This window comes from Nyctereutes procyonoides, unplaced genomic scaffold (genome assembly GCF_905146905.1).
Source record: "Nyctereutes procyonoides isolate TBG_1078 unplaced genomic scaffold, NYPRO_anot_genome, whole genome shotgun sequence".
Lineage (NCBI taxonomy): Eukaryota > Metazoa > Chordata > Mammalia > Carnivora > Canidae > Nyctereutes > Nyctereutes procyonoides.
The window spans coordinates 73,433,352-73,456,098 of NW_026575146.1; the positions used below are offsets into that span (position 1 = coordinate 73,433,352).

The following is a 22,747-nucleotide window of genomic DNA, read 5'->3' on the forward strand; positions in this document are numbered from 1 at the left end:
CGGGTGGGGACGGGAGACTCAGACTCGTAGGTCTGGGGGAGGAGTGGTCTGGCCCCCTGGGTTCTCCAGGAGGTCGGTTTCTGGAGGTCCTGACAAATAAATCAGTCAACACGGGAGCTTTTTGAAACAGTTCTCTTTACCCGTGATCACTGAGTGACGCCTGGGGCAGGGAGGCCGACCAAGAGTCTCGGGCGAGGGCTCCCCCACCGTCCTCCCTCCCCCCACGCCACGTCGCCCAGTGGCATCGTGGAAAGAGGATTCTCCCATGCAAACCCCGGAGCCGGAGGGGAACCGGGAGCGCAGTTCTGCACCCCTTGTCCCCGGGGCACGGACACGGCCACAGCACGGGGGGGGCGGAGAGGCCCCGGGGACGAGACACTGGGGAGGAAGAGGGGTCCACCCGCAGCTGACCCCAGGCACCGGCGACCTGATGCGGCGGCGGGGCGGGGATGAGTGGCACGTGGGGCGAGGCTTGTAGCAGCGAGTCCCCCCTCCCCTCCTTTCGGACGAAGAAGGAAGACTTGGGCCCCGCGACTGGGGAGAAGAAAGGGGAGCGGGCAGCCTCTCCTAGCATGCGGCCCGGGAGGGAAGCCCCGCTCCCTTCCCGCGGGGAAAGGGCACCCATCTCCCATCGGAAACTGATCAATAAATTACAAAGTAGAGAAAAGGGAGGCGGAAGTTTGGGGCGGGATTTCTTCCTGCCCTCTTCGTTCCCCCTCTCAGTCCAGTTCGTGTGGTTTGGTCCAGGCCCAGTCCTTTTGTGAGGCGGGGACGCGCACTCCCCGCTCGTCTGTACAGATGGTCCAGTCCGCGGCGCGAGTTCCCCCGCCCGCGCTCCCCGGCGAGACCATACTCTGGGCAGAAGGGGGAACAGCCCAGCCTCTGGAAGATTCTTCTGTCCGAGTGAGGTCACCTGCATTGACGCCGGGGCAGTACGTGGGGCAGTGAAGATCCACTGTGCCGCCCTGGACCCCCGGATTGCCCCGCACAGTCCTCACCTGGAGGCCTACACTAGCAGGAATAGGTCCGGACCGAAACGCCGTCTGCCCGAGAACTCCCAGAAGTCTGGCCTAGAGGGGGGGCGAGCAGTGGTTTAGTAAGTGCGCGCGTGTCTCACTCACACACACACACAGAGCAAGGTTTCTCTTATCCTCAACCCCAAGCGTCCTCTCTTGGATTCTCTCCTCCCGAAATGATAGAGAACGCCTGGCTCCACGCCGGTCTCCCTCCCTCTCCCGCAGCCTGGGAAACATCTAAGGTGCCCCAGGTGGCAGTGGGCGAACTCATTCCCCACTTTGGAAAGGGGTTGCGGGACCACTCCATTCCACACCCGAAGGAGGGAGTTGGGATACTGAGCAACCCATTTGTCATGAGCGGGGGAGAAAGGACTAGGCCAATTCAGAACCCGGAGGGGGGCTTCCGGAAAGTAGGGTTGGTCCTTTTCCAACCCCAAGAAAGTGGGGGTGCTGTCATAGTTGGGAGCCGCCCACCTTCGGGCTGCAGCTTGCGAAGAGGGAGCCCTGGAGAGCCCAGGGCCCCTGCTGCGGCCGAACGAAAGTTGGGGGGTAACATCTCAGCTGAGTCGGGGGTTACGCCTCGAAGGTCCTTCTCTCGGAACATCTTCCGCCAGGATGGGGAGCGGCTGAACGACTTGGCGCTGTCCTAGGTATAGGGGCCAGGCGGACAGTGAGGGACTAGGGCGGGGTTCTGACTCAGCCGCTTCCTCTGGCTCCACCCCTGTCGGGCTGCATCTCCCCCTTTAGCCCCGCCCCCGTCCTGGTCCCGCCCCCAACCGCCTCCAGCTGGCAAAGTCACGCCACCGCGCTTCGGCACCCTACAGGAGCCGCTAGGAGCTGAGCCTCCAGGGCTGCCGCTGCGCCCACCTCGTCCAGCCTCCTGTCTGTGCCCAAGGAGATGAGGTTACTGAATTCCTTCTCCAGGAGCTGCCGGGCCTGGGGACGAGAGGTGGAAGGGTGGTAGCGTGCAGTCTGCGAGGTGGGGTTGCCCAGTATGCCCCGGGCCAAGCGGCGGCTCACCTGCGCATTCTGCGTGGGGATCTGCAGGAGCAAGGCCAGATCGGAGTAGTCGAAGGTCTCGTCCAGGGCGAGCAGCGCCCCGTGCACCCCGCTCTCCGTGAGGTTCGTGGCGAATTCCTTCAGTCCCAGCCCGGACACCCAACCCATGACCCGCTCATTGGACCACACCATCACGTCTGGGACAGAAGGGCTTCTCAGCTGCCAGCGGGTTCAATGCAGCCCACACGGCACCTCCCAATCCTCTAACCTGGCCACGCCCCCTGTGGTGGTTCCGCCCCCTGTGATTGCTCCACGCCCCTCGCAAAGGACCTTTGCTCCCCGCCCCAATACTACCCCCTCCCCACCTGCTCCAAACTCCTCCACCTGGCTCCCCAGGGGGACTCTTACACTCCTACTCACCTCGGATTTGGGTCTGGCTCTCTTCCCGCCTCCGCTCCAAGTCCTTCCGGTCATAATTGAGCCGTTTCAGGCACATGATCCCATAATGCAGACTCACCCTGAGCAGTAGGGGAAAGTGGGGTCACAGATGAATCTTCACAACTCCAATGGCTGCTGCTGCTTCCCTCCCCATTGGCTGTGGTCTTCTGGGAAAGGTCGGGGAGTTGTTCCACTGGGTCAGTTTTAGGGAATGCTGACCTTCCCAGGACTTGGGGTATTTTCAACAGGCAGTTCCTATTGGTTAACCTGGACAGGGTATGGGGTCAACTAGCCAAGCTGTCTGAGGATTTGGACTTTTCCTGATGGACCATCTTATTGGTTGGAAGGGGCACAGAATTTCAGGATTTCCTGAGAATCCAGGCTAAAGGACCAAAGATAGTCCGAGGACTTTCCCATCACCAGTCCCATTGGCCAAAGACTCTCTAGGAGTGAGGCTTCCCCTTGGACTGTCCCCATTGGCCAGGCAGCCCCCACCTGTGGAAGCTGTCCACCATCTTGAGTTGGCCCCGGAGCTCCTTCTTGTTAAGATGATCTAACATGCGGGCATCCACCAGCGACTCCATGAAGTAGCTGCGGTATTGGGGCAGCCCCAGGCTGGGCAGCCAGTCGTTTCCCACCCACTCGTGGTTCATGTCACCATATGCCAGGATCTGGGGCCATGGGCAGGTGGGGGAGGGGTCAGGCCCTCTGACCCCTTCCCATGTATGTATGAAAGGGTACACTCCAACCCCCTGACCCAAGGTTGTTCTATTTCCACCCTGCATTAGGACAATGGTCAATCTCTGCTCAGGACAATGGACCAATCCAGCTGTCTCCTACTCCTTCATAACAGCATACACCCTTGTCTGCTCAAAGTGTGGTCCTTGGACCTGCAGCATAGCCATCACCTGTACACCTGCTGGAACTGTGGAATCTCAGACCCCACCCCAGGCACTGAATCAGAATCTGCATTCTCACCAGATCCTCAGGTTACCTGAACAGTAAGGTGTGAGAAGCACTAGCCTAGCATTGTCCTAACTCAGAACAATGGATGGGTCCAACATCATTACTCCCCCAAGTCAGGACCCCGGATTCTTCCAGTGTAGTTATCCCCCACAACAAACGATAATGGATCCAGCCATCACTTTTGCACTATCCAAAAATACTAATCTAATGCTATATCTGGACAGTATTGACTCAGGACAATATTCTGGGTCAGCCCAAAGTCCTTCACTCCCTTTAGCATAAGGAAACAACACCTCCCCCTGGCTAGAAACGAAGACCCCAGTCCACCGCTAGTTCGCTAGTTCGCTACCTGGGGGGAGTTCATGCCTCTCCCTTCCTGAGAAAAAAGTGTAGCTCCTCCTTCCCCCCAACTTCTCAGCCTGACCTGCTGCCCCTCCTCAAAATGCCTCCCCCCTTTGCCTCAGCACACTGGAACAGTCCCACTCCTCAATATAGAGAAAAGGTCTCCCTTTAGTTACAGCAGTGGAACAGCCCCTGGAACCCCCGCAACCCACGATAATGGAATGGCCCATGCCCCCACGCTAACAATGGAATAGTCCGGGCTCTTCCACCAACCCCCACCAAGCCACAATGAGACAGTCCGGAGCCCCGCTCCACGCAGCGCCTCCCGCGGTGATGATGGAACGCTCCGGCGAGGGTGGGGGCGGGGCTTGGGGAAGGAGGGGCGTGCATGCAGCGTGCACAGCCTGTTCATGCGCCCACGCCCCGCCCCGCGCCCCCTACCTGCTCCCAGCTGATCTCCTTGGTCTCCTGACCCGTTAGTGGGAAAAGGGGAGAGAAGGGGTGGGTTAAGGGGCAGGCGGAGGAGGGCAGGAGAGACGAACAGACGGACGAACATCCAGAGATTCGCCCCCCCACCCCTCCCGAGGGAGAGTTAGTGCCACCCCCAAGGCCGCCGGTAGGGGTCACTCACAGGCTTGGTTGTGGCCGTGAGGGACTCCATCTCCTCGTGTGTCATCCACACGTTTCCTGTGGACTGAGGGGCAAGAGGTGTTAAGGAGGTTAAGAGGGCTTTTGGATAGGGGAGCGGAAGAAGGTGGTGTTCCTTAGAGGCCCAGGCCAGTCCATTTATATATTCTGCTTTCTGCCTCAGAAAGGCCAGTCACTGCTCTGGACCAGGCAGTGAAAGAGAAAACGAATGATCATTTATTGAGCACCTGCTGTGTACCAGGCAAAAAAAACAAAAACCATGGGCTTTGGGGATGGGGCAAGTTCAGGTTTGAATTGGAGCCCTGCTGGGTATTTTGCTGTGTGGCCCTGGGCACAACATCACCTCTCTGACTTCACACGGATGTAGGTACAGAGTGAAGGTTCAGAATAAGGTAACAGATACAGCTGTGGGACAAAAGTTTGGGGGGAGGGGGTGTATTCACATTTACTGAGCACCTGCTCCCAATGCTCCCAATGACCCCACGAGTTAGGACTTCATACATTGATTCACTTATGTAGCTCCTCATGAGTGCCAGGCACAGTTGTAGGGTCTGGGACACACCAGGGGAAATTTGAAAAATAGACTGAATGGATGAAATTGACAATAATAGTAACATTCTTAGGTAAAAGGGCACAGTGGTTGCGTTGTTCAAGAAGAATGTTCTTATTGTTAGAATATGCCCTGATAATGGGGCACCTGGATGGTTCAGTTGGTTAAGCCTCTGCCTTCCGCTCAGGTCATGATCTCAGGGTCCTGGGATACAGCCCCACATCCCTCTCCCTTTGCCTGCCACTCTCCCTGCTTGTGTGCTTTCTCTCTGTGTGTCAAATAAATAAAAATTTTAAAGAAGAAAAGATGCCCTGATGAAGTAATTTTTCAGGCTAACCACTAATGATCTCCACAAATTATATTTGAGGGCCTCAGGTATACAAATGCAAACAGCAAGTAGGGCAAGGAGTTAACAAGTGTTGAATTGGGCATGGCACACAGAAGTTTCGGCGGGGAACAAAAGGATAAAATATTAGAAGGCCGTAAACACTCCTGGGGGAAAAATTAGGTGTTCATGTGCTGGGGTGATGGGGCGAATGACTAATTTAGTCACTAATTTAGAGATGGGGCAAGTAGTGTTCTGAGGAAAGGGAGCTGCACTAGCTAAGAACCAGAGTAGGGGCAGAGTGGGGTGTGTTGGGGGAAGAAAAGGAGCCCCCTCATCAAAGGCTTTATAAGGGACCATATGAATTTGGATTTTTTTCTCCCCATTGGGGTCCTGTCTAAGACAGACTGAGGTAGAGGGGAGGCAGGGAGACCTGAGAAGGGACCTCCACCCCTACTCTCCTCCAATGCCTCTGAGATAATCTAGGTGAGACACTGAGGGAAGAGGATCTGCGAGACAGAGCTGGGGTAAGCGAGCTCAGGATTGGCTAGTTTGAGGGCAAGAGGCGGGGCCCTAAGGTGGCCAGGGTTGCCATTGGCATCCGGACGCTCACCGTGCGGGAGGAGGCGGGCGCTGAGGGCGAGGTGAGTGAGACCATCTCCTGGATGGCGAGGCGTAGTTTGAGCCGGTGCAGTGGGTTGCTGATGCCAATCTCCCGCTGGATCTCCGTGTCTGACAGGTTGGCCATGATGGCACCGCTCTTGACATTGGCCCGGCAGGCGGCCACATACCATGCAGGCATGCCTACCCACAGCTGCACAGAGGGAGGGAAGCGGGGAGAGGGAAGGAAGAGACATACACAGAGACAGAGACAATGTTGGAGGAGAAAGTGGAGAGACAGGAGGGAGACAGAGAGGTAGGAAAGTTAGTGGTGAAAAGCAACCAAGATGGGGCAAGGCAAACAGACAAGAGGGAGTCCAAGAGAGACACATGGAATAAAAGGGGGAGAGTCAGAGTCACAAGGGAGAGAGGGAGGGGGAGAGACAGAAATGAGAAAGATGTGGGGAGAGAAAGAAGCAAAAGACATTGGGGGAGAGACATAGGGAGACCCAGAAACGTGGGAAGAGACATGAGGAATGACAAAAACACAGACATGGGAAGAGAGGCAAAACAACAGACACAGAGAATCCCATACAGTGAGGGAGAAACAACAGGCCAGCAGGACCGAAGTAGGCATGACCAGAATGGCAGGGGTGGGAGGACAGGGAAAGAAAGCTGTTTAAAGATCAACAGAAAGGCTGACCTCTCACCCCCCTCAACCACCCCCATGGGCCAGGATGAGGCTGGGTGGCCCGGGGTGGCCACCTAGTGGTGGGGCTCTCACAGGAGTTAGGGATCAAGAGTCCGAGCATTTCTGGGCCCCAGTACCTCCAGCCAGGAGACCACGGTAGGCCCATCCCAAGCAGCAAAGGGCAGGCCCTGGCGGCAGGCCTCTTCCAGAAGTTCGTGCCTGGGGACAGAGGCCTAGGGCAGGAGCTCTCAAAGGTAGAGACACCCAGCCCTCCGGGATGGGCCCCTTTACCACACACCCCCTCCAAAACATGTTTTGTTTTTCAATGGAACACTTCAGGAATTTGCATGGCATTGTTGCACAGAGGACATGCTAATCTTCTCTGTATCATTCCAATGTTAGTATACGTGCTGCCAAAGGGAGTACCCAAAGCAGTTTTTATGAAGGTAGAAAACTTGGATGAAGGTTAAAAAAAAAAAAATGAATCTCTGCGAGTGGTCTTCCCATCGCCCACCCCCCTCCTCCCTATACACACTCACTTCCTCTTGTTCCTTCGGTCCTTGTCTCCTGGGCCTGTCAGCTTGGCTAGCCCCAGAGGGTCCGTGGCCAATGTCTCATCGGAGGGTGTTCCTGCTGAAGGTAGAGAGGGGCCAGAATTTGGAGGCTCTCAAGTTGGAAGGAGACCCTTTGATGTGGGGGTTGCTGAGAAGGAGGCCAGAGAAGCAGACGCTTCAAGACAGTAGTGAATGAGGCCACACAGAGGGAGTGATAAAGCCACATAGGAACAAATTTCACCTCCCAAATGGAGACATCCCCAAAATAGGGATGGATTCACTGGGTTAGCCTCTGTAAGATGACAATCATATGCTGGTAAATATTTAACAACTGGCTCCCCAGGAGGGAGAGAGTATCCCCTGATTTGTAGTGTTTGCCAATGTTCATGGTGTGAAGAATCCCACCAATTCCAGGCTACCAATGTAATGTCAAGCAGCTCACAAAACTCATAAATACTTAACTATAGACTTCCACAAGCCAGTACCAGCAAGCTCTAGCACACCATATGCCCTGCCTTTAGGTGGTCCACTCTCTTTCTCTATTTAAAAAATAGGGGGCACCTAGGTGGCTCAGTGGTTGGGCATCTGCCTTTGGCTCAGGTCATGATCCCAGGGTCCTGGGATCAAGTCCTGCATCAGGCTCCCAGCAGGGAGCTTCCTTCTCCCTCTACCTATGTCTCTGCCTCTCTGTGTATATCTCTCATGATAAATAAGTAAAATCTTTAAAAATAAAATGAATAGGTAAACGGGGATGCCTGACTGGTTCAGGAGTTGAGCGTCCGCCTTTGGCTCACGGTGTGATTCTGGAGTCCCAGGATCAAGTCCCACATCGGGCTCTCTGCATGGAGCCTGCTTCTCCTCCCTCTTCCTGTATCTCTGCCTCTCTCTGTGTGTCTCTCATGAATAAATAAATAAAATATTTTTAAAAAATAGGTAAACAAAATTTTAGCTCCCCTCCTCTGGTCATCTGGGCAGGCCTCAGAGTGCCCTTTTCACAGAATGCCCTTTTCAAGGGTCCCTTTTCTATCCCCCTATCTCTATCGAGTCCTGCCCCCTTCACAGCCTATGAATTACCAAATGGATGAAGACTCAGATGACTGTCAATTGAATTTGGGAAAAAAGAAGGAAGAGAGGAAGGAAAGAAGGGAGAGAGGAAGGGAGATAGGGTTGCCATCAGGGTACTCACCCAGAGAAGAGCTGTCCCGGCCTGGTGGTCCCATTCGCCCCTTCTCCTTCTTGCCAAAGAGACGGCCTATGGATGACTTGATGCTCTTCTTCTTGGGGGCTTTGTGCAGGGAATCTGGGGTGCCTTCACTGGGTGAACAGGACGAAGTGAGGGCAGCTCCATCTGGGATACCTCCTCTTCCCCCAAGTCCTTGACCATTCCCTGACACATCCTCCCAAGCAAGCCCCTCCCCATCCCATCCACTGCCCGTGCTGACCTTCCCCGTGAAGTCCCCCCATCTTCCAGGGATCCTGCCTGGAGTGCCAAGGCCTGTGTCATTCTCTCAAGGCGGGCAGAGCGGGGAGTAGGAGGTGGAGTGTCTCCTGGAATGGCAGGCCCCTCTCCTCGTGGAGCCCCAGCTTCCTCCTTGGGGACATGATTCTGGGGACAGAAAGGCAGAGATGCTAAAATGAATTGTAGGGGTCATGTTGGGGTGTCTTCATTAGTTGAGATGTCTACTAGGAGATGGCTAGGATGCCCCTGGTCTGGGGTACCATTTCTGAAAGTAGCCTAGACTAGGTAGGGGGTGTTGCAGAAACATAAAGGCAACGAGCTTGACCAGCCAGTTTTATGTAGCCTAGCTTCTGGTGTCAGGAGTGGGATCTGCTCAGACTTAAGGAAAGTGAATGAGTTATACATTTTGGAAGCCGAAACACTGAGTCCAAGGCAATAAAATGGGCTAATATGTCTTATTCCTCCTCAAAGATCAGTTCTGAGGATCTAATATTAGCTCTCAAATCTTTACTCACAGAAACCTTAAAAAAAAAAAAACCAACAAAACAAAACAAAAAAAACCACCCTATGAAGAAATTTAGTGCATAAAACAGGTAAAAACAGATCCGACCTTACTAAAACACAAGTTAGGGTTCATCAAACCAGTGGCTCGGCCTCCCTTATGCCTTTAAGTTGGAACTTCTAGGGAAAGCTAAGATTGCTTTTGAAAATCACTGGTGTGAAGAGTTATTGTTGCTGTTGGTTGGGGATCCCTGTCTCAACCTGGCCACCCCACCAAAATAAGGAGACTCCAGAACACTCACAGCTTTATCGGTGCCCTCACGGGCAGGGCTAGGGGGAGCCAGACGGGGCGTTGAGTGGCCAGAGCTGGGAGGGGAGGGGCTGGCAAGGGTAGAGGTAGTGAGGGAGGGGGGCAGTGAGCAGCTACTACGGTAGCGGCCCAGTGAGTCTAGGCCAGAGCCAGACACCCGGCTCTCCAGCTCCTCTGCCCTTTGTTCTGTTGTCTCCTTCTCCTCTTGGATAAGCCTAAGGAGGAAAAAAGGGGGAGACTGTGAGAGAGCGCAGGCAAGCCATGGGGGATAGAGTCTGGGGATCCTAAAGGGCCAGGAAGGCTCGGTGAGGCAAAAAGAATTCTGGGGGAAGCATAATGAGGTTAGAAGGTATTGGTGGATTCATCATGGCCTCACAGGTTCAAGGGGTGTCAAAGGGTCATAACAGGCCCAAGAGGTCATGGAAGGATGAGAGACAACAGGAAGATCAGGGTCTGCATCAAGGCTTCCATGATGATAACCACATAGTTCTATAAAATTATAAAAAAGATCACTATGGGAAAGGTCAAATTCCAAGGACAGAAAAGCAAGATCATAATAAGATCAGGGTGAGATCAGGGACTCTGAGGTCAACTGAGGATCTGGGAAATTCATGGAGACATTTGGCATGTGAATCAATGCCTCAACTCAGAATGACTTTGGATGGAAAGTAGTGGTCATGTTGGTGTATTTGCTGGGGCCCATGGAGGGTTTGTTGTTAAAGAATGCCAAATAGGGCAATTTCTGGGAAATCAGGAGAGACTTTATGTCAATGGGGGATTCATAATAAATCAAGGATTCTTATTATATTAAGTAGAAATTCTTGGTCTCTTGAGTTGAGATTCTTGAAGTATTAGGGTGAGACTCTTGGTGTTTGGGATTGGGGACCTTGTGTTGAGATTCTTGGGGTACTGGGAGACTCTGGGTACTAGCTATGAGAAGCCATGACATCCATGGTGTACTGGAGGATTCCTGGTGTACTGGCTTGAGAACTTTGGTATTTGGGAATGCAGTCTTCGGTGTATTGGGAAATTGTGAATACTGGATAGGGAATAGATAGAAAGCAAGCAAGCACAGAGACTTCTGGGTGTATCCTGAGGGATTCCTAGTTACCAGAGGGAGTGTTGGGCTGGGGGAGTTCCTTGAGGATAGTAAGAGAGGAGATGTTCTCAGGCCTTCAGATCAGTCTCCAAAGCAAGAGGGGCTATGAGGTCAGCTCAGGCAAGGTGGAGGAGGAATAGGCCAGCACTCACTTGATCTCCTTGTTGATGGCTTCCAGCTGCTCCTGAAGCATGATGGCCAGCGTCTGCACATCAGCCTGTCCGCTGGGGGAGAGCAGCTCAGCCCCAAACATCCCCTCGGCCTCCTCCTCATCTGAGCCATCCAGCTCCCCAGGGAATGGGGGTGGCATGGACCCCGCGGGGGCTGACCGCTCCCACTCCTGTCTCTGTATGGGGACAAAGGATATCAGGTGGGTGGGGGTCAAGGGAGGTGCTGGGGCCTACCTCACCTCTACTGACCTTGTCCACCCTCCATGAGCCTTCCCATGTCCCCTGACAATGAGTGGCCTCACCACGTGATCCAGCCCACACACTTTTCCCAGCCAAGCCTTGCCTCTTGACAAGTCCCTTTCCTTGACCGAATGCCCCATCCAGGACCTCTACCCCATCTCCTGATTCTACCATTTCCCTTGACCCAAACCACTTCCTTTCTTTACCTTGCACCCCCATTCTAGGATTCTACACAGTGCCCATCCCCCAGACACCACCCTCTCCCCACCTCATCATTCCACTAAGGTTCTTACCAGGGAGCAGGATATCCGCACAAAGAGACGTCAAGCAAGTGGGGATGATGGAGTTACGGGAGGAAAAAAAGACAACATGGGTCCAGGAGACCCTGTTTCTCATCCCAGCCCCCTTCTAGAGAGCCCCACATATTAAACTCTACTTCTACTGTTGCCCATCCATCCCCTGCTCAGTCCAGGGCCCCAAAAGTGGCTGCTGACCTTGGAGGGCTCGTCCTTGACCCCTGACCAGCGGCCTCTCTTGCCTGCCCGGCCACTGCCAGCCCCATAGGGGTCCAAGTGGGCACCAGAAGGTAATGTAGGTGCCTGGGAGTAACGGAGCTCCAGGGCACTGCCAGGGAGAGACCTGTGGGCATGGAGAGGGTAGCAGTCGGAGACCAAGGGGTCAGGAAAAGGGAAGAGAGGTATGGGGTCAGAGGATTAGAAGAGGGATCGGAAGTCAGAGGTCGAGGTCAGAGGGCATGAAGCCAGGTGTCCAAAATAACAGGAATCAGTGGAAGCCTTTGGAGGACAGGGAGTGGGGGTGTGGAAGACCTGGAGATCAGAAAGGATGAGCTTGGCTAAGGCAGTTCCTGTGGGCAGAGGTGAGGCATTAGGATTACTGTCACCTGGAGTAGGAGGATGGTGGCCTCCCCCGCAGCTGATCAATCTCCATCTGCATCCGCTCCATCTCTGCCAAGAGCTGCTCCTGGTGGGAGGAAGTTGGAGGTGTCAGGTCAGAATATGCCCTGTCCCTAAGCAACAGCCCCTCCCAGCCTGGCTGACTGCATCCCCAGCAATGCCTGCTCCATGTCCCTGGTCCTAGCTCCCCACGCCCTCTTCTCCAGACCTCTCTTTACCTTGTTGAGTAGCAGTTCATCCTGAAGCTTCTTCATATTGGCAATCTCCTCACTCAGTGAATTCTGGGGAAGACAGGGGTGCAATGAGGGGTGGTGCCTGGAATGGGCACGTCCTGGGGCTGGAAGCATCCAGAGACTGGCTGAAGGCAACCCCAGGGGAATGAGGTGGGTATGGTTGGTGAGCTAGAGGATACAAGGGGTGGGGAGTGAGGAGGGGGCTTGTGGGGTCAAAGATGCATCTAGGGAGGGGAATGCCCGGGAGCCCCAAAATCCAGCACAAAGATTCAAAGTTGGAAGGTCCAGGGGTGTCTAGGTGGTTCAGTCCATTGAGCATCCGGTTCTTGGTTTAGCCTGGGGTCATGATCTCAGGGTTATGAAATCAAGCCCCCACCCCTCCATGGGGCTCTGAGATCAGCAGGGAGTCTGCTTCAGATTCTCTACCTCTTCCTCCCCCTCTGCCCCTCGTCCTGCTTGTACTCTCATAAATAAATAAATAAATAGATAGATAGATAGATAGATAGATAGATAGATAATCTTCAAAGTGTGAGGGTCCAAAGAATCAGGGGCTTGGGGAAAAGGCAAGAACTCAGGCAGGGTGTGGGTGCCCCCAGAATTTAGCTCTTAGGGTGTTTAGACCAGGTGAAAGAATGGCCCCAGCAACAGACTAGGTAAGTGTGTTGACTTCGAATTCCGGATAACCAGATTTGAGATCTCAACTAACAGTCTGGGGAAAGGTCTGGGGCCCCGGGATCCTGGCAAGAGGTGGTATAGGATTCCAGTTTGCTGACATCCTGGGTTGGGGCACACCTTCTCCTCCAGCGCCCCCATGCGCTCCTTGAGGTGCAGCTGTAACCGTTCATTGGACTCGCTCAGCAATTTGTCCACTGTCTCCGACAGCCGCTTATTGTGGTCATCGTTCATCTTCTCCCGCTGCCGGGCCTGCCCAAAGGACAGCAGGACAGGAATACTCAAGCCCACCTTGCCCAGAGTACGGCCCCCAACTTCACCCCCTCATCTAAAAGCTCCTGCCCGGATGGCTTCAAAGCCCCACCCCCTCTGCCACCGTCCTCCCCCCTCACCCGCTGCAGTTCTTGGTTTTTCTCCTCCAACTGGGCCTCCAGCTGCCGAAGTCGCTCCTCAAAATTCCCATGACGTTCCTCAGCCTAGTGGACAGAAGCCAGAGCTGGTGACTTTGCCACAGTAGGACCCAGTGAGGCTCAGACCCCGCCTCTTCCAAGGTTCAAGCCCCACCCCCGAGCTCCAGGCTCCTTGGCGAAGAGGCTACAGACCCTGCACTACGATTACCGCCCCATCCCATCCTCAGGGTCTGTTCCTTTTTTTGCGTTCTAGGCCATCCTGTCAGTCCAGACTAGTAAACGCGTCCAACAGCCTCCGGGCCCTGCCCCCATTCCAAGTTCTCCCACTTTCCTAGACCTTCTCCACACCCCCGACCCCCACCCCCCACTGTCCCAGCATCACAGCTACAAGTGTCCTACCCCTCCAGACTGAAGGCCTGGCCTCATCCCTATACCCCATACCCCCACACTCCCGCCCCGGGCCTCTCCTCACTTTGTTGAGCGCTGCCACGCGCTGGGCCAATTGTGCTTCAATCTCGGGCAAGGTCTCTGCCTTCTGCAGCGTCTGCTGCAGCTTCTGCTTGGCGTCATCCAACCACTCTGCCAGCTGACGGCTCTTCTCTTCACTCTGGGGGGGTGGGGGGAGGACAGAGATGGGGCCGCGGGGTGGACCAGGAATGAGAGGAGTTAGGTAACACAGGCCATGGCCTTGCCCCCACCTGCCGGTACAGCGACTCCTTGCTGGCCAACTCATTCTCCAGCTTGTCATTGGCATCGTGCAGCGACGTGGCCTCACGCTGGGCACTGAGGTAGCGCTTCTCCAGGGTCGTGATTCGCTCCTCCATATCCTCCCGCTGCGCAAGCGCCTGCAGAGGTGGCAAAAAGTCACGTGGACTATAGCTCCCAGTAAGCCCCGGGGGTACGCAGGCTTAGAATCCCAGATCAGGTACCCCAGGGTATCCTGGGAAATGAAGTCTCCGACTATGTGGGAGTCAGAATGGCAGAACCACACTTGCCAAGAACTCCCAGGAATAGCGAACCTCAGGACCTCGACAACCCCAGAGTTAAAAGGGTAGTACCACACCTCCCATAAGCCTCTAGGACGTCTGTCTTAGACCCTCCCCTTATGGATGACCTAAAGCCCATGGGATGGAAAGTTTCCATTCTCCCTGGCCCTCTTCCTTCAAAAATCCAGGCCTTAGGGGCCCCTGGCTGGCCTAGTCCGTACAGTATGCGACTCTAGATCTTGGGATCATGAGTTCAAGCCCCAACTTGGGGGTAGAGTTTACTTAAAAATAATAACAAATCACCTTTAAGAAAAAAAAATCCAGTTATATGCAGCTGATGAATCACTAAATTCTATCTCTTAAACTAATTTAAGAAGGAAATAAATAAATAAATAGATAGATGATAGATAGATAGATAGATAGATAGATAGATAAATAAATAAATAAATAAATAAATAAATATTTTTTTAAAAATCCAGGTCTTAGATCTTTCAGCAACTTCTAGCACAGCCCAGGCTTAGAATCACAGAGCAAGTGCCCTAGGGTCTCATGAAAAACAAAAGTCCCTTCCACGTGGGAGGCAACATCTCCCAAGAGCCCCAAGGTAGCACAGGCTCAGAAAATCCAAGACAGGGCTCCAGGGTTTCATGGAAGATGGACTTCTGTCTGGGAGCCTGTGAGGTGGGACTACACTTCTTCCTAACAGGCCCCAGAGCCATCCAGGCTTAAAATCTGAGGTGAGGGGATCCCTGGGTGGTTCAGCGGTTTAGCACCTGCCTTCCACCCAGGGCATGATCCTGGAGTCCCAGGATTGAGTCCCACGTCAGGCTGCTCATGTGGAGCCTGCTTCTACCTCTGCCTGTGTCTCTGCCTCTCTCTCTCTCTGTCTCTCATGAATAAATAAATTAAATCTTTTAAAAAAAATCTGAGGTGAAAGTCCCAAAGGATGATGAAAAACAAAGTTCTTGCTCTTCTTTCTCATCCAGTAACTTCCAGAATCCATACTCTACATTTCCCAGCAGTCCCAGAGCATAGGAGTTAGGACCAAGGGGCCTAAGCCAGGATGTGGTGAAATGCAGACAAAGGGGGCAGCCCGGGTGGCTCAGCGGTTTAGCGCTGCCTTCGTCCCAGGGTGTGATCCTGGAGACCTGGGATCGAGTCCCAAGTCAGGCTCCCTGCATGGAGCCTACTTCTCCCTCTGCCTGTGTCTCTGCCTCTCTGCCTCTCTCTCTCTCTCTCTCTCTGTCTCTCATGAAAAAATAAATAAAATATTTTTTAAAATGCAAAAAAAAAAAAAAAAGAAAGAAAGAAAGAAAGAAAGAAAGAAAGAAAGAAAGAAAGAAAGAAAAAGAAATGCAGACAAAGGAACTCAATTTAGAAGCACAAGAGTGAGATGCCTGGATGGCTCAGCTGGTTAAGCATCTGCCTTCTGCGAAGGTCCTGATCTTGGGGTACTGGGATCGAGCCATGTGTAGGGCTCTCTGCTCAGTGGGGAGCCTGCTCCTCCCTCTCCCTTTGCCCTTCCTTGCCCGCCCCAGTTATTGACCGCCTACCATATATGTGTCATATACCAACTCTCTGGCAAGAGTCATAAGTCCCATTCTACAGGTGAGCAAACTAAGGCTCAGAGAGGAGAGTCAACTGCTCGTGGACCAAATCCAGGTTCCACCATTCATGAGTTCTGTGACTTTGGGCAAAGGGGGACCGGGGAAGGCTAGGGAGAGGGAGGGACAGAGGGCAGCCCACCAGGGGCTCCGGCCTCACCTCCTTGAGGTCGCGCTGGAGCTTGGCGTTAGCTTCCTCGGCCTTACCCAGCTCGCGGTGGGCGGTGCCCAGCTCCTCCTCCAGCTGGCTCATCTGGCGGCACAACACCGCCAGGCGCTCCCGCAGCTGGCACACCTCCGCACGCTGCCGCTCCAGGGCCTCCTCCAGCTCAGCTGTGCGCCGGTTCGAATCCCCGCCAGGACCAAGGCCATTGGCAAGGGGCTGGAGTGGGAACAGTGAGACAAGAAAGGACAGAATCCAGAGTGGGAAACACAGACATAGAGAGAATACAGGAGACAGTTGACTGGGGGGAGGGGGTTGGTTCAAAGATCAGTCCTGGAGGTCACAGGAGTTAGCTAGTTGACTTGAATTAGAGGTCAAAGGCCACTAAGGGTCGTAGGACTTCAGATGTCACAGAGTCAGTGAGGCTCATACCAAACATTAAAAGGGCCATCACAAAGTTAGGGGCTGAGTGGAGGTCACAGGGATGGGGATTCTTGAAGAGCAAGGGGAGGGAAAGCCTTCCACCTCTCACCTGCCCGTCCCCATCCTTGCCGGGCTCCTCCAGCCCCGACCGGCGCCTAGACAGCTGTTCTCGAAGGTTCAGGGTCTGGGAACGGGAAACGGAGATCAGGACAGAGGGAGTCCTAGAGCCCCCAACTCTACATCCATTGGTCTTGTCGGGGCCACCCCATCGCACAGTCTATTCTTAAACCCTGTGTTTTCATTTTATCTCTCTTTAGCTGCCCGGCATGAAGGAACTCACCCTTACTCTTCCCCCTAGCCTTCTTGCGTTGGTGTCCTCTAGAGCCCCAATTTTCCCCAAAGAACCACTTCCTCCATAATCAGTTCTTTCTCTTAGCCCCAACCCACCCAATCAGCTCCCTGATCCCTCCTCCTTCTTAGCCACGCCCCCACCTCCTGATTGCTCAGCTCCAACTCCTCCTCTAGCACCGCCACCCGCTCCAGCGCCATCCGCAACCGCTCCCGGACCTGGGGATGGGGACAGGGTAGAGTGAGATGGAGATCACACCTAATCTAGGACAGTCGACTATGAGGCCGAACACCCCTGGAACGGCCTGATAGGGCAACATTAGCATTCCTCCACCTATAATAGATGTGCAACTCCAACGAGTTACAAAGGCATCCTCACCCACTGGTAGCTCCCCACCGAAATTCATTTTCCTATTATTAACCAGGCAGGTCCCAGTCTGAGTAGCCTGTCCCAATCAATCTCAGTCAACATTCTTCCCACTTAGGACATCCCCAATCAACCACAGCCAGAATCTCTCCTATCCAGGACAGCTCCAGCCAGCCACAGGCTTAGGCATCCAGGCTTTTCTGATTCTCATACCTTCTCATCCAGGGCCTTGTGGTGCTCGAAGAGGGATTTTAGAGCCTTGAGCACCTCCACCTCGGAAGAGACTCCACCCGGGGACTGGGCCTGGCGCTTTACCACGGTCATGCGCAGTGACCTCTCGTGCCTGGACACCAGGCATTCCAGGTGTTCAAGGAGAAGCTACAGGGTTAGGTCATCGGGCCAAGGAACAGAGGCAAGGGAAGAGAGGCAGCGTCGAGGACAAGGGTGGTTCAGACAGGTGGGGCGGGCACATGGAGGAAGTGGTGGAGTCAAGCAAAGGAGTAAGGAGAGAGGTCAGGAAAAGAGAGAGGGGTATCAGAGGTAGGGGCATGGTCAAGGAACGAGGTGTAGGAAAAGAAAAAATATGGAGAGAAGGGAGGAGATGTGAAGGAAAGAGGCGACCAGAGAAGACCAGCCAGGAAGTGAGAGTAGGGAAGAGAAAACAGGAAGGCAAGATGGGTAAAGAAGATGGGTCAGGCTGCCACACCCCGTGGTCCTGCCCACCCCACCTATGCCCCGCCCCCACAGCCCTCACCCTTGTGTTGTTCCGCTCCGCCTTCAGCTCCGCAATCTCTTCCTCCCGCTCCAGTAGCTGCTCCCGACATAAGTTCAGCTCTTTCGTCAGAGCCGCAAACTCCTGTCCAGATGTGAGCAGGATCCGGACAATCGGGTCAATCCTTTCCCGATGTCCCTCATTACACAGGACTGGGTTTGATGGCCCCGCCCCTCCTCGCGAAATCCCGCCCCTTCCAGCGGCCCAGGCCCCGCCCATCACCTGCAAGCCACACCCCCGCAATGCACTCCTCCCTCCCAAGAGCCAAGTCCTGCCCCTTCCGGACCGCCCTCTCCACGCCTTCGGTGGTCGAGGTCCCGCCTCCCGCAGGCCCCGCCCCGGTTCCGCCCAGACCTGGGGCAGAGCGATGCTGAGCTGGCGCTGCAGCGAGTCCTTCTCGTGGCCCAGCTCGCGCAGCCGCAACTGCGCCGTAGCCAGCCCGTCCTGCGCCTCGCGCAGCGTCTCTAGCAGGCGCTCGCGCTCCGTGAGCATCGTGACCATAAGGCGCTCCAGCTCGCCGCCCGCCTCGTCCGGGCCCAGCGCCGAGCCCCGCCGGCCATCCTCGCTGATGGTGGGCATCACCTCGCACATCATGGCGGCGGTGCTGGCCTGCGGGAGCGGGGAGGGGGCAGGGAACAGAGAACGGACTCGTCGAGGCACTGGCAGAGAAACTGAGGCACGGCCTCTGGGATAGTGGAAACCGAGGTGGGGCGACCCAGGCATTCTACAGATGAAACTATGGCCCATCCATTCTGATCATGTCACGGGATCAACTGAAGCCCATTGCTCCTGGGAAATCAGGGCTAGCTACCTGAGTGAGAGCATTTGGGGAAACTGAGGCCAGACTCCATCAGGCACTGGCAGCAAATCTAAGACCAGCCTAGTGAGGAGAACCGAAGCCAGGTGACCCATCGCCTGAGTCAATGTGGGAAAACCAGTGTCTACCTATTCTGACCCTGCTGGGAAAACACCTTAACCCACTGTGTGAGTAAGAGGATAAGCCTGGCTAAGAACCATGCCTTCAGGAGGTCGAAGAACTGGGGCCACTATCAGTGGTACAAGTACACGGTCACAGGGATGGCCCTCAACTCTCCAGCCCAAATCCTGCCCACAATTTCCCAGATACCTGGACCCCAGCTCCATCTAAAAACTACTCCACTTGCTAGCCATCTCCCACAACCCAGGAGTCCCAAGATCCAGCTCCCTCCTACCTCAGGTCACAGGAGGCTGAGTCCCCAATTCCCTTCTCTCCCCTAGACCCAGGAGTCTGAGCCTCCAGCCGCCTCTTCCCCAATCCTGAGGTCAGACAGGGACACAAGAATCTGAGCTTTCAACCTCCAACCTTGGACCCAGAAATCTCAGCCTTCAGACCCCTCTTGCCCCAGAACCAAGGAGTTCAGGCCCCCAGGACTCAGGATCTGGGTGCATGAGCTGTAGGCGGAGATGAAGGGAAGTCTGCTGAGCCACTCCTTCCACACACATCAGGTCAGACGGGTCCAGCTGGCCTGGTCGAAAGCAGGAGGGACTTTCACTCTGTTCCTTCCTTTCCTTCTCTCCCTCCAGGCAGCAGCATAACCGGTTCTGACAGTGGATAATTCCCAGCCCCACCCAATGTGCAGACTATGTCCAAAACATGGAACTGGGGTCTTGGATTCCAATGAGAAGAAGAAGGGATGGAGGGTCCTGGAATGTGGGAGTGAAGATAGCAAGATGCCTGTACCCTTGTGTCTTTGAAGAGGTGTACCTGGGAATCTAGACACCTGCATGCCAGTATTCAGAGACAATATTTATAAGACAGGTCAAAACCAACACAGCATCTAAAGTCCAGAACTTATGTGAAAATGCAACACTGGATGTTCCAGAGAAGCTGCTCTAGAACTTCAAATTAACTGAGAAGGAAATAAAATTTAGTAAAGCTGGGTGTAGAATCTAGAAAGTCACTGGTATGAATACAGTACAGACTGCAGAAAGGACATATGTTTCCACATGTACAGTGTGCTTGGGATAAAATCATCACATAGGGCCAAGTAGAGGGTCATATTCTAGAACCCAGGTCTGGAAACTTGAACTAAGCAATCCAATAAATTAAAGAATGGTCTGGGTCACCCAAGAACCTCAAACACAGAGGGGAACATAATGATATCTAAGAACATACCTAATGTATTGCATAAATAAACCTAGTCAGGAAACACCTAGAACTCAGAACCTACCAAGAATACAGGTATAACAAAGACTGTATCAGGGGTCACACTCTTGGTGTTATCATGTGTCTAGATGATAGACAGAAGGCAGAAAATAGGCTCTAGAATTCAGAACATGCCCTGGAGTTGGGGGGGAAAACCCTAGAAAGTAGCAAGGAGTTTGCCTGGAACTTAGAAGTGCCTGGGGGAAGATTCAGAAGCATGCTGGGAATTGAGAATTCACTGGCATAAGGACTGAGCTGGCAAAGGAAGGGGGGGAGAGATGTTCTGGAAATGAGGACATTTCTAGCTGAAGACTCCAAAAGAGGAGATGAGCCTAGAGCATGCTTAGAATGCTAAAGTGACAGATGGAGGAGGAAGCCCACAATCCTCCAGGAGATAAGTTCTAAACAAAGGTCACATTAGGGAAAAGATGGACCGAAAAGGTGGGAATGGATGAGCCTAGAACCTAGTACCTGAAAAAGGAAGATGCACAATACTTCAGGAAGAATCTTTTAGATTTAAGACTGTAGAACTGGATAGACCTAAAATAGGAAAGTACATTTTAAAACTGATAGCAGAATGTGGAGAAAGGCTAGAGCACATAATTGGAACACACATATTCTAGAATATAGAATGCCCCTGGGAAGATAACAGAATCTAGAACAATGCCAAGGATGTGGCTGGAACCTAGAACACACCTAAAATAAAATTTAGCAGAGAATAAGCAAGTGCTAGTTTCTAAAAATTTGGAACATGTGTGAGGAGGAGGTGGGATCAGAATTTGGTTTGGGGCATTATCAAGACGTTTAAATTCCCCTGAGGAAACACATGCCTAGAATTTAGTATTTAACCTAGAATTGAGAATATACCGTGGGTGCAAACAGAACAGAGATATTGGCTGAGAGTGCTCTAAGATTTAGAAGGATTCTAGAGCATGTAAGGGCACAGTTTAACTGGGAATATGGAAGATAGTGGGTAGGTTCTAGATCATCTAATGAACCTAGGTCACAGAATACATCTAGAGGAAGGGGTGTATGTTTGGCCCATCATCTTGAGAAGGTGTACTCAGAGGATGGAACATCATGACATAGAAACATCATGATAGGGTGCTGGAAACATCTCAAGAAGGTAGGTCTCAGGGAACAGAGTAGAGAAGAAGAGAAGACAGCTCCCAGAGAGCCCAGTGCCTGAGATGATATGGGGATGAGGCAGGTTGTTAGTTGTTAAGGCCACTAGAGATGTCAAGTTGATGGGGGTTGTAAGGCTGGGGGGACCTGGATTCCTAAGAGCAAGAGCTAATGGGCTAGATAGTTGGTGGGGGGCTGGACTCCTGAATCGTTGTGGAGATAAAGGACAAGGGATGGAAGCTGGGAGCCTGAGTCCTTGTTGGGAATGAGAGTTGCAGCAGCTTTGGTGGGTAATACAGAAGTCGGGGTCTGAACTCCTGGGACCCTGAGGGGATGCAGGACCAGGGACAAAGCATCTAGGTCTGCAAGAGGGAAGGTGGGCAGAAGCCAGAGAATTGCATTAAGAATTACATTCCAAGAGAGTCATGGTGACTGAATCCCTAAGCAGGCAGATGTTGAGATGCCAGGAGGCTGGGTATATTTGTCTCGGGGGCACAGGGGACTGTTGAGCTGGGTCTCTAAAGGGGGTGAAAGCTGGGAAACTGGATTCCTAGGTCCTGAGCGGGTGGGGGTTACCAGTTGGGGCCTCAGCCAGACGGAGTGAGCACTGACAGGGCTTCCAGAGCCAGGTGGGAACTGGATCCCTGGATTCCCTGGATGCTAAGATCCCTAGGGTGGACCAGGCAGGAACATTCAGAAGCCCTGACTCCTCGAGAAGCAGCTGGGATCCCAGAAACCTGGGGTACTGAGCACTGGCCAGAGGCTCACCAGCGGAACCCTGAGGCCCAGGCGCCCAGGTCGGAAAGGGCCCGGGTATCTCCGGGTCAAAGGCGCGGCGGGGGGTATTCCCCGCGCCGCAGGCGCCCCCTTCCCAGCGGCAGCGGCCGCGGGAGGTGGGGGAGGTGAAGCTGCCGAGTGCGCTGACCATGGACAGCTCCGGAGCGGGCCTGTGTCCAGGGCGGCTGCCGAGCCGGCCTGGACCGAGGGACGAGGCTGGCTGTTCAAGCCGGAGGCTGGAGATGGGCACGCCGGGTGCACGAATAGGCGACTATGCACACCCGACGGGGGGCAGCTGGCCCTAGCTGGGGGTCTGACACGGCCACGGCAGGTATTAGGAGCTCCGGGCTGGGCCGAGGAGGAGGATGTAGGTACAGAGGGGGCTGCCGGGGCTGAACTGGGAAATCCAGGCTCCTGGGCCCTGGACGAGGCGCAAGGCAGCAGTACGCCTGGGATTCTAGGGTTCGGTTGGGGACTCTGAGAGCCGGGAGGGGCACGCCTGAGTCTCTGGGGTTGGGCTGTGAAATCTGGGCTCCGGAGCCCCCGGGGATAAAGAAGGGAGTCCAGGATCTTGGGAAAGCGAGGAAGGCTCGGCGAGGGGTCCCCGGGGTGGGCGCTGCCAAGCGGGCTGGGCCGGGCTCTTACCTACCTGGTCCGCGGCGGCTGCGGGCGGAGCTGGGCTGCAGGAGGGACGTGGGGTGGGGTGGGGGGACCGGGCGGGGCCCCTGGCGGCGGCCGGGGCCCGGATCTGTGGCTCCGGAGCCCTGTCTCCGCTGCTCGCGCGGGCTCCGCGTCTCTGGCTTCGGCTTGGGCGCTGGGGACCCCCCCTCCCCCTCACAGTCTCACAGCCCTCTACCCCC

At 54.3% G+C, this 22,747-nt stretch overlaps 1 protein-coding gene and 1 non-coding gene across 6 annotated transcripts; both read right to left on the reverse strand.

Moving 5' to 3' along the window:
- Positions 1-118: 118 nt before the first annotated feature.
- PPFIA3 (PTPRF interacting protein alpha 3) lies at positions 119-22,715 on the reverse strand. Of its 5 annotated transcripts, none has more exons than XM_055309943.1 (30): positions 22,537-22,715; positions 18,155-18,409; positions 17,783-17,884; positions 17,242-17,406; positions 16,806-16,880; positions 16,423-16,497; positions 15,888-16,109; positions 13,836-13,982; positions 13,610-13,744; positions 13,120-13,203; positions 12,848-12,979; positions 12,041-12,103; positions 11,810-11,889; positions 11,403-11,547; positions 10,651-10,838; positions 9,392-9,614; positions 8,572-8,735; positions 8,316-8,443; positions 7,115-7,208; positions 6,713-6,794; positions 5,898-6,098; positions 4,393-4,455; positions 4,203-4,229; positions 2,949-3,124; positions 2,436-2,533; positions 2,037-2,212; positions 1,884-1,952; positions 1,491-1,662; positions 999-1,070; positions 119-913 (listed from the first exon to the last, which is right to left on the reverse strand). In XM_055309943.1, exons 2-29 carry the CDS (start codon positions 18,392-18,394, stop codon positions 1,012-1,014), a joined length of 3,585 nt encoding a protein of 1,194 aa, XP_055165918.1. In that variant the 5' UTR covers positions 18,395-18,409; positions 22,537-22,715; the 3' UTR covers positions 119-913; positions 999-1,011. The 5 variants fall into 5 exon arrangements, with proteins under 5 accessions (XP_055165918.1, XP_055165920.1, XP_055165919.1 ...); XM_055309945.1 differs by having other exon boundaries at positions 22,533-22,715; XM_055309944.1 differs by lacking the exon at positions 22,537-22,715 and adding an exon at positions 19,012-22,518.
- LOC129501076 (U6 spliceosomal RNA) lies at positions 6,895-7,001 on the reverse strand. Its single transcript, XR_008662646.1, has one exon. It is a non-coding gene; the product is annotated as a U6 spliceosomal RNA (small nuclear RNA).
- Positions 22,716-22,747: the final 32 nt, after the last annotated feature.